Here is an 11,503-nt window from a genome sequence, read left to right as displayed (position 1 = left end):
CTTTGTTTATACAAGTGAGTCAACAAAAAAGCTGTTATAAACATCAAGAATAATGTCTGCTTCACTGCTAGAACACAGCATTACATCCAGCTAAAGCACACCAAGACAGTCTTTCAAGCTATCCAACAGATCGTGGGCTGAATTTTACAGGTATTGACTTCCCAACACCATACTATCAAGTTAAAAAGGTTGAACAAACAAAGGTTGAACCTTGCAATTAACATCTACTACTTAGGAGGGAAAGTTCAACAATGCAACCTCAATAAACAACCTAAACAAATTAGGTGTATTCATCTGTTGATCATAAAGATAAAGAAACAGAAAGACAACATTATACACGGATAAAGAACTTAACTTGACTACTGTTTAACACACACAGCCACACTCATGAAACACAATTTTGTGATAAATGTTTGAGTGGTTTTACATCAGAGCGAGGGCTGCTCGAACATAAAGAAGATTGTGAAGGCACTGAGACTTTGATGCAGCAGTTCAGCAGATTTCTGTCACAATTAAATGGCGTGATGTACCAGAATGTGTTTATAAAGTATTTGACTTTGTTAAGTACAGCCTGAATATTATTGTTACTTTAAAACCTAAAAATGGTTATGAGCTAAGAACTTGGGCTCCACTGTCCTTTATCAAAAAAAGTACTCTTTCAAAGCCACATTGTGGTGATGTCTTGATTTTAAAAAAATGGTCTTAAAGATCACTCATCAAACAATGGCCATAAATATTTAGGTGTTCAACTTGTCATAGACTATAAGAATGGCAAGCCAACAAAGAAGTTGCCTCCTGAACTTCAGTAAGTGGCCTGCAGATGTTTGTTGTGGGCGGCATGGGGTCTCAAGTGAGAGGTAAACAGTCAGATGGGTGCTTTTGTTTTTCATCGAAAATGGCAGCCACATGTTGTATAAATGCTTTTTTTTTTTAATTATGATTTTGTAATCAACAGGCCCTCTCGTTGAAAAAAACCCCAGGATGGTCCAAAAAACAGCAGCCTGTATACTACTGGGGGAATACAGACCTGGGGGAACATAAACATGATTTCGAGTTTAGCATGCAAATGTGCAGAATACCCCCCTCCCCTCTTCCCCCAAAGTAAAACAAACTGCCTGTCATGAACAGCCAGTGAAGAAAATAATGACGACAAGTCAGCGGTTACTACGTAACTGCTGAAACGTCACCAATCCACTGATATGTTATCAACCAGAGACAATCGCCTCTGGGATTACTTGGGGCCTCAGGGCACCATGGGATCTCAAGTGAGAGGTAAACAGTCAGATGGGTGCATATATTTTTCATTGAAAATGGCAGCCCCAAGTAGTATAAAGTGTGCTTTTTTTATCACGATTTTTTAAATCATCAGGCCCTCTTGCTCAAAAAAAAAGGATGGTCCAAAAATGGCAGCCTGTATACTGCTCCAGGTATATGTTCATCAAGGTTTATATATATATTCTCCTAGGTCAGCAATAATCAGCGGTGATCAGCAGTGTTCAATGGCTATAATGTTCAGTAGTGATCAGTGCTCAATAGTGGTCAGCAGTAGTGGTCAGCGGTCAGCAGTGATTAGTGGTGGTTAGTAGTGGTCATTGCCAGTCAGTAGTGGCCAGTGGTAGTCAGTGGTCAGCAATGGTCAGTAGTGGTCAATGATCATCAGTGATCTGTTGTGGTTAGTAGTGGTCATTGGTGGTCAGTAGTAAGAGGTGGCCAGTAGCAGTAAGCAGTGACCAGTGGTCAGTTATGGTCAGTGGTAGTAGTGGTCACTGGTAAGTAGTGGTCAGAGGTCAGATGTTGGCAGTAGTCAGAAGCAGTCAGCTGTGGTCAAAGGTCTGTAGTGGTTATTGGTGATCAGTCGTGGTCAGTGGTTAGAGACCACAATGGTCAGCGGTGGTCAGCCCAGGTCAGAGATCAGCAGTCAGTATTGGCCAGAGGTGGTAAGTGGTCAGTAGAATCTGAGCACGCTGGTTCGAATCACGGCTCAGCCGCCGATATTTTCTCCCCCTCCACTAGACCTGGAGTGGTGGTCTGGACGCTAGTCATTCGGATGAGACGATAAACCGAGGTCCCGTGTGCAGCATGCACTTAGCATACGTAAAAGAACCCACGGCAAAAAAAAGTGTTGTTCCTGGCAAAATTATGTAGAAAAATCCACTTCGATAGGAAAAACAAATAAAACTGCACACAGGAAAAAATACAAAAAAAATGGGTGGCGCTGTAGCATAGTGACGCGCTCTCCCAGGGGAGAGCAGCCTGAATTTCACACAGAGAAATCTGTTGTGATAAAAAGAAATACAAATACAAAAATAGATCTAGGGCAAAACAGACCCAGGGGAAAAAAGAACTTGTGGGAAGATATACCTGACTGAAAGAAAATTTTGGGGAACATAGACCAAGGGGAACATAGGGCTGACCCCACTAAGCTCTTGTACACAAACATGATTAATCTATCATTCTTCTTTCTTTTTTTTCAAATATATATATTTTTATCTTTCTTTTGTTAATTCCTTCATTTCTTCTTTCCCATCATCTCATTGTTAACTCTTCTTCTGCATTCATTTTTCTTTCCTTGTTTAAATTCCCTTGACATCTTTTCTCTTTCTTTCCTCACTTCCTTTCCTAATTTCTTATTTTATTGCTTTTTCTTTCTTTCATTTCCTGATTTTTCATTAATTTCTTTCTTATTATTTCTTGAATTCCTTCGTCTTCAACATTGCAAAACAAATGGTGACAATTTGGCGTTTACAAAGTAGCCGCTGATTTATCGCCAGTAAACTGAATTGTCGCTGATCAGCCGAAAAATGAGTTAACTGGAAAACTATCTGGCAGTGACGGAGGTGTGAGCTGTATAGAGTAAGCTCAAATGTTTACAGCAAATAACTCAAATACAATGTCTCTTCAGCCAACTCAAACAAATAAATGGAAAGGTATCATAAAACTTAAAGAAAATGGCTTCATTTGGATGTTGTATGCAAACATTAATAAAACAAGTTCATTACAACCAGTAAAAATATTCTAAAAATGCTCAGCTTTTCACTCAGTCCTTCACAAAGCAGATATTGTCAATATTGTATTAAACTGCAGCAATAACAGGGGAACATCTTCGTGAGCATAAGAAATCTGCCTAAAAATTTTCATGTAGACAAAACCTCTACGAAAAAAAAGGTGAAAACGTGTTAAACTATAAGAAAGAAAAGCTATTAAATTTCTTAACATAAAGTAGATGTGTTTTAACAAATGAATTACTCTTTCTCAATTTCCTTCTCAGTTTCGATCTAGAGAGAAGCTGACAATCATTTTTTTAATATTCATTTTCATCTTTTAGATGTTATTTCGATAATTATTTTTTTCATCTTGTCCTCTTCGTTAACCCTTCATCTGCTCGCTTGCTGCTTGCTTAACAGCAACCTGCCTATCAACAGCACACAATTATGCCTGTCTACATGAACAAACTCAGCTGTGTTCTGGATTACTCTCTTAGAGTTTCAGTAATTCGCTATGATATGGCATTGTTCAGTCACAACCGCAGCATTTCGCCATCATATAGTATTAATTTTATCATTTGCTTTGCATAATGATCAAAATGATGCCTTCAAAATGGTTTGCAGGAAAAATATTTTATCTGAGAGAAATCTAAATCCAGTACTTTGAGTATGATTATTCAAACAAATCACAAATGTATACAAACCAAGCATTTGTTTATTTACAATAAAACTGAAGACAGATCATGCACACAAGTTTATAGTCATTTGGGTATATAAGATATTCTGCTACTTGAGCAGTTTTCACATGAATGCAGAAAAGTGACCCGAAACGCACGCAGCATCAAACATTATTTACACAACATTATCAGTCCTAATTGTCAAACCACATAACTCTATACTCTTCACTACTGCTGGAATACTTTTTGCTGTTGTTCAAGAAGTTTGGTACACTTAACGTTCTGTAATATATGTGTAATTTAATGTATAATGTCCCTGTTGTATTAATTCACTCCGGACGATGGAACACTATAGCATTCCTGACGTAACGTAGCGTTCTGGACGACGGAACGCTACAGCGGTTTCGACAAACATTTTTCCACGTTTTCTTCATGGGGTAGCATAACAATTGCAGCTACATCGGCCATTGCGTACGCATCAAGGGTCGAATGGAAAGTTTCTTCATGAGATTTCGTAACAACACACTCCACAGACCCCACACGACAAGCTAATCTGCATTCGTATCGAAAATGGCACTGCAGGCAATTGAAGTGGAAATTTTTTGAGCAAACCAGATCATGACAGCAGCTTTTACTGCTGCTGAAGTGATTGAAATGCTTCAAACTGAAGGTTTCGACATCGACGAGGATGATGAAGACGTTGAATAAGGTATCTGCAGTGAAGAAATCAACCAACAAGAAGGTACTGATAGTGACTCAGCTTCTGAGAGCAGTGAAGAGGGAGGGGGGTGGGCATTCACACGACATCAGGCGAGGGGGGTCAGTGGGTCAGGTACAGTGAGTTTCATTCAGTTACTTTATGTCTTGTATTTTTTTTTTCCCTAGCCCTAACAAATGGGTCATCTGTAGGGAAAAGCAAGGGAGAGAACTATTCGTCCAGAATGAGTTAATGTATTCTGTTAATTAAAGTTGGGAGGAGGGGAGCGGGGGAGGGAGCTTGGTACAAGCTTTGCAGACTTTAATCATTGTGAAGACATTCTAAGGAGAGAAAAAAACAACTTTCCTCCAACAAATCACTTAAAACAAATCAAAATGTGAACATTCATTACAGCTAATTATACTTTAGAGTGATGAGGAAACTGGGAATCTCCAAGCATACTTTATATTTAATTTACAAGAGAGGAGTGTGCAACAAATGTATGACCACTTTCGGTTATTGACTGACACCAAAAGCAAAGTCATGCTGAGTGGTCCATTCAGAATTTCATTTCTTAGAATTTTCATGTGTCTCAAAACTGCAACTTCAATGTGATTTTCATTAATCTGGCAACAAACTGGGAATGACCCAAGAAAATATTGCAGGTCTGGAAGCATAACAAAATAAAATGTTAACGATCTGGAAATATGATTATATCCAGAAGACTCACATCCTGTATATTTGGAAACACTTTTTCTTTCTGTTTTTAATCCAAGTTTGATGTTGATGAAGTATTTCCAGAGAAAATTAATTTAGTTTTATATAGTTCACCACAGAGACACACACATACATGAACAACCAGATTAGTTAATTACATAAACTTGAATATTCTATTTACACATGTGAGCCGAAAAACTTTCTGATTTAAGGTGAACTATCATTGAACAGTTCACAGAAATGTTATCCATATATTGAAGAAAAACACTTTAAAGGCAATTTATTTGTGTGTGCAGCAGCACGAGGAGCACACAACCAACTATTTGCCATAGTGGGAGAATGTTTATTGGATGAGAGTGCAAGGGAGGAATGGAGGTGGCAGCGTGAAAGATGAGAAGTAAGTGGAGAGGAGGATGAGAGACATAGTGTAAAAAACAACAACAACAACAAAAAACAACAACAAAAAAAAACAACAAACAACAAAACAAAACAAAACAAAAACACACAAAAAACCACCTTACTATTCTTGAATTTTGCTAATATGTTTTTCATATTCTTGTATTTTGAATGATTCTACAAATGATTGATAAGAAAATGAAATTTTGTGTGTGCTCAAAAAAAGAAAAGAAAAAAAGGAAGTTTTTTTTTATGAAAACAATTTTTTTAATTCTTATGTTCAAAGTGAAATTCCAAGTTAAACAAGAGAGGCAAGGCCTTCAAGATTCACTTGTGACATGCGCTGTATCCAGTAAAGAAATCATGAGAAAAAAAAAGATTAAAAAAATTGTTAAAATGGGTCTGCATTTAATATGAATAAACTTTGAAGAACAAGACAAAGCAACCCCCCCACCCCACCCCCACCAAAAAAAGTGGGACTGAGCCAAGGATTGTCAGTTCAGAAACAAGTAGTCTCATCCCCAATGCTACACCGCATCTGACGTCACTCAACCAAATTCAATATTTAAAGCTATGGGTCTTTTTCAGTGCAATAAAAATGTTATTGTATTTGAGGTAATAACACAATTTAAATCATGTTTTCTCGACATATCTCGACTGTTTAAGAAATTCTTTTAATTCCACTGTAAAGGAGATGCTGACATCGCCAAAGGCACACTGCAACACATATAGATCTGCACAAACCAATCCGACAACAGGCTGACCTAAACTGAAAGAAACATTCAATTCAATCTTTCTTTGATGTTCATTCCAGTTAATTCAGTATCCACTTGGAATTTTACTGAATATTCATCTGCAGTAAACATGTCAATGGTGTAGTTAGTGTCACTGTATGTGTTCTCTCCAAAATTTGTATTTCTTTTCTTGTATGTAATTGCAAACAAGTAAAACGATGTCATGTTGTCTTCTTACCAAGTGTAGCCTACATCCTGACAACTGGGAAGTGATAATGGCATTTTCAGACTCCGGAACAAGCCTCAAAGAAATAAACCATTAATAATCCAGTAATACAGCTTAATGTGGGAGACTTACAATCTATTATTGGTATGGTTGTTAAGATTTTTTCCATACTATATTTAAGCCAAATTTGGTATTGGCAGACAAAGCATTTCCAGAGAAAATGGCAATGTTAAAGTTTACCACAGACACACATACAGACAGACAGACAGACAACTAAACACCAGATTATAACATAGACTCACTTTGTTTACACAAGTGAGTCAAAAAGAAAAAAACCCAAAAAGAACCAAACAAACAAATATAAACAAGCCGCCGTGGAAAAGTGGTTAGTGTCAATTCCTGACTGCTGGGACAAATACCAGTGGAGGCAGGTTTTTTGGCCCGTGGCCAGCTCTTACCAAGAGCTGAGTGTGTGATATGGGCTTAAATGGGGAGACTGGGACCACACAGTCAAGTATCATCCACTTCACAGATGTGTCTTTTGATGTGTTGCTCTAATTTTCTGACCAGCACTGCAAGTGTCTGTATTTCTTAGGCCTGGTTGACACCAGGATATCACTATGACAGGAAGCGTAGAGTACAGCCTTGTCATGTAGTCCCCAACCAAAATGGACTTCCATAGCAGCACTATCATCCTCCTCCTCCTCTTCCTCAGTTCTTCATCATCAATATAAAGAAAAAAGTCCCAAATTCTGTTGCCTTTCGTGCCCTGCTGTCATGGTGACCTCAGTTTCGATACCCCTCCACTTCCATGCTTTGGGTGAGTTCTGTCAATGTCTTCAGTGTCAGCAGATTCATGGGGGGCTGTTGTCGGAGGGAATGGGTGGCGGTCTCCACTCTGGGAGGGATGCTCACTCAGTCTGGTTCCGTGACTAAGCCATTATTGTCATCAGCATGGGGCTTAGTGGTGTCCAAAGTACTTTGAATCAGAACAGGCACTACTGAATACCACCAAAGTGACTCAGCAGCAATGCAGGGTTTCCTCTGGTGTGTGGCCTCCTGGTGACCTAACATCAATGGTTCCCTATGGACTGCCAACGCTGGTACTGGAACAGACGAACCAGGGAGTAGCCATGTATGGGGGGGGGGGGGGACTTTGAATGAGCAGCATGGGAGTAATGCCACTGAAACGGTGCAGACGTTGGGACAGCAAAAAACAAAAACATGTAAAAAAAAAAAAAATCATAGCAATTTTGGAAACAAATTTCTGCACTTTCAAGAGCAATAATGACAATGATAAAAACAACATGAATTAACAGTAGTCATTCTGATCATACTTCAAATGATTTGTATTGAGGATGGGAGATTAGACTAATATTAAGATTTCAAATAGGATTTTATCAAACACAACTGCCAATTTACATGCGTCAAAAAAGTGTGTATATATATATATATATATATATATATATATATATATATATATATATATAAGTTTGCACAAATATCAGACAAAGTAACATTAAATTACATGGACTCTATTTAAACGAATCACAGAATGAGCCAAAATAGAGAAAGACAAACACAACCAAATGAACACAGTATATATGGAAAACACCCAAGAATTTTCAATAAATTCACAAACACAAACTATTAAGTTTATGTCAACCAATGAAATATCATCCTACAACTTGTTCAAATACATTTTTCAAATGTTGCATAAAGCCTGAAAACATCCTCAAAAGACCAAAGAAAGTTCCTTTGACATATAATGTTAAACTCACAAACAATTAAAATTAGGCACAGCTGAAGAAACTAGCAATTCCACATAATCTATCTCTAAATTTGATTTTAAAAATGCTTCGTAAAAAGAAACACATACAATAAAATGAACACACACATATGTGCGTGTCCATTCTGGTATTTTTACAATCATGTTACCTATCAAAGTACACAACCTAGCAAGCATATCACTAATTGCAGTTGCGTAGAAAAATGGCAAATGATGTTCTTGAAGAGATACCAGTGAAGTGACTGAGAAGACACAAGGAAACAACAGAAATAAAGGGGGAAAAAAGGAAATGTAACTAGGAAATTCTACAGCAGATTTACAGAAACTGGACTACTGCAGTCCACTTAATCATATTTCAGGTGACAAAAAAAACATGCTTGTGATAACTATTCATTTCAAGGAAATTAAGTCTCAAAAGAGTGTCAAAATTGGTACAAGCGAGGAGTTTCAGTTTCAATTTCACAAGGAGGTGTCACTGCGTTCAGACAAATCCATATAAGCTACACCACATCTGCTAGGCAGATGCCTGACCAGCAGCATAACCTAACGTGCTTAGTCAGGCCTTGAGTGCATGCACATGTATCTTTGTGTACCTATCAGAGTGGATTTCTGCTACATGATTTTGCCAGAGGACAACACTCTCAATGCCATGGGTTCTTTTTCAGTGCACCTAGTGCGTGCTGCACACAGGACCTTGGTTTATTGTCTCATCCAAATGACGAGACACTCAGTTTGATTTTCCAGTCAAACTTGGGAGAAAGGGCGAGAGTGGGATTCAAACCCAAACCCTCACAGACTCTCTGTATTGGCAGATGAGCGTCTTAACCATTCTGCCAACTTCCTTGATGAATGAATGCAAGAATGATGACAAGAATGACAACCACAAGTGTGCACTGACCAAATGCTACATTGACAATGATACAGTCATGTCCAAGTGAAGATGAAATTTAAACTTCTTTCATTCATAGTAAAGCAAAACTGATCACCAACACTAACTTCTACACAACTGGAGTCAAAAAGTCTGCCATCATGGTGATTTAAACCTGCTGTGGTTTATGAAAAATGCAAAACAAATGGACTGCTGACTGCAACTGCAAAAGGGTCATTTCAAGGCTGTCATAGGAACTAGAAAATTTACTCATTTTCATCAAGTTTGTATTCACCACAAAATTTAGCAAAGAAAGACAAGAGAGTCAGCTGGGAATCTGAAAATTACTTGTGTGAACCAGATCATCGTCTTACTGACTACTGTTAACTAAACTGTATCTCTAATACAGTGTATTTATAAAATAGAGTGAGGGCACTGAGGGTGGGAGTCTTTTAGCCTAGAAAAAGATAAAGAGAGAGATGTATTTTTAGCAAACATTTTCCCCCCCAAGAAATCACCCATGATCTGCAATAAATGCCTCTACCAAGCTTGACTGTGCTGTCTTTGTGCCACTTGACAAGAATCAAACAAAAGTGGATGTGTAACCAGTCTGGCCCCAGGCAGCACCATGGAGGTCAACCATGTGGGCAATACCTAAAGTTCACTGAGCAGTGTGCTCAGTTCTATGACCTTTCAGGGATAAGGGAGGATGTAAACATAGTGCAATTGTGCGAGTGCTTGGAAAAACATACTGTTATCTAAAAATACCATTTTCTTCTCTTACTTGTCTGCACTGTGTGCCAGAATGTGGAAAATGTAAGCATGAATTAACTACCACTGATGGCTCACTACATACTGCTGGAACAGGACAACCACACAACAAAGCTGGGTGTGGTAAAGCTTGTTGTGGTGTGCATTAAGTGGTTGACATAAATGATGTCTGACAAATACAGTTACTACAAGGCTATGGAAATATCAGGCAGAAATGCCAAGAGAATAAGAACAAAGAGAGACAAAGGGAGAAACAGAGTGAGAGACAAAGAGAATTTTTCTCACAAAAATGTTCAGAAACAACTCTCTCCCTCGTCCACATCAGCTTCACTTATTACCTGTATTTAGCACAACCCCCATTACCTCAGTTTACACACAAGCACAGTAAATGCAATACATAATTATTTTCACATGAAACCACCACTATACAAATGCTTGCATGGCGGTCATTTGATCATCCCAGGATTTTAGCCTTGATCGCCGTTAACTGAAACAAACAACAGATCAAAAATATTACAAAAGCGTTTATTTTTAAAAACTGTCCAATCAAATTAAATCAAAATATGCAAACCAACCAGAAAGGGCCACATCCAGTATAAAAACATCAAGAACCAAAAAGTCAAGAAGAACAGAGCAGAGACTTCAGTCAACAAGTCAAGAAGAAACCAAACACAGCACAGACTTCAGTCAAAAAGTAAAAAAGAAACCAAACACAGCAGAGACTTAAGTCAAAAAGACAAAATCAATAAGTACAACTTAAGTTTGCTCCAAGATGACTGTTTGATTTTGGCCTCTGCTGTTTTGACCAAAAAAATACAAAAATTATAAACTTTTGAACATAACAGTAACAGTCATTCCAAATTTGTCTCAGAATAGGACGCTGGAACATCAGCTTCAAAACGCTGCCTTATTTCTGGCGACTAATTTCATTGTTCCTGAAGGGCAGTGTCACGGCTCATGGTTTTCATTTGTGCGCGTGTTCGTTTGTTCCTCTCCCTTTCCCCTCTCCCTTTCTCCATCTCTCTCCCCCCTTTTACTCCAAAGATTTTTGGTGTGCTCAGTTCAATGCCAAACTGATGTATGTGAAATTCTTGTGATGTGTGTCTGGCATGTCTTATTCCTTCTTGTTCCAAACTCTTGAGATGAGTTCAGAAGTAACATCGTTTGGAAGGAAGGGTTTTGCTTTGCTTTTGGAGCTGAGCATTGGTTGGAGATGGGTTGCCGACCCAGCAAGCAAGCTGTTGGGTTCCCTCTCAACAGGAGTTGTGGGGTTCAATTCTTGTGACCCCCTACGCCCTCAGTTGGGTCTGTGTTCTGTGTATTTCTCCTGGGCCAGTGGTGTGCCTGATTCCAGGTGACAGGTGAGGGGGAAGTTGTATAGTTAGTTTGTCCTCATGGTGTTAGTGTTGTAACTTGTGACATTTGTTGACATTATGGGACTTAGGTAAGTATCAGAAGTAAAACCAATATTCAAGAAAGGTAACAAACAAGACCCTGGAAACTATAAAACTGTAAGTTTGACATTGGATGTTTGTAAAATTTTTGAAAGTTTCATATGTGACACTTTGAATAATCATTTGATTGATAACGACTTATTATCTGATTACCAGTTTGGCTTTATCTGTATGACTCAGTTACTGAATC

The 11,503-nt window shown here is 38.3% G+C and overlaps 1 protein-coding gene across 7 annotated transcripts in view; it reads right to left on the bottom strand.

Moving 5' to 3' along the window:
* Nucleotides 1-4,615: 4,615 nt before the first annotated feature.
* The window catches only part of LOC143295370 (coiled-coil and C2 domain-containing protein 1-like), a 286,204-nt gene continuing 279,316 nt past the window's right edge, over nucleotides 4,616-11,503 (bottom strand). For all 7 annotated transcript variants that reach the window (XM_076607032.1, XM_076607028.1, XM_076607031.1 and 4 more), the window contains one exon: nucleotides 4,616-10,346. In XM_076607032.1, coding sequence (XP_076463147.1) covers nucleotides 10,314-10,346 — 33 coding nt within the window. In that variant the 3' untranslated portion in view covers nucleotides 4,616-10,313. The remainder of the gene's footprint in view (nucleotides 10,347-11,503) is intronic.

This window comes from Babylonia areolata, chromosome 20 (genome assembly GCF_041734735.1).
Source record: "Babylonia areolata isolate BAREFJ2019XMU chromosome 20, ASM4173473v1, whole genome shotgun sequence".
Taxonomy (NCBI): Eukaryota; Metazoa; Mollusca; class Gastropoda; order Neogastropoda; family Buccinidae; genus Babylonia; species Babylonia areolata.
This window is presented reverse-complemented; position numbering and strand designations above follow the sequence as displayed.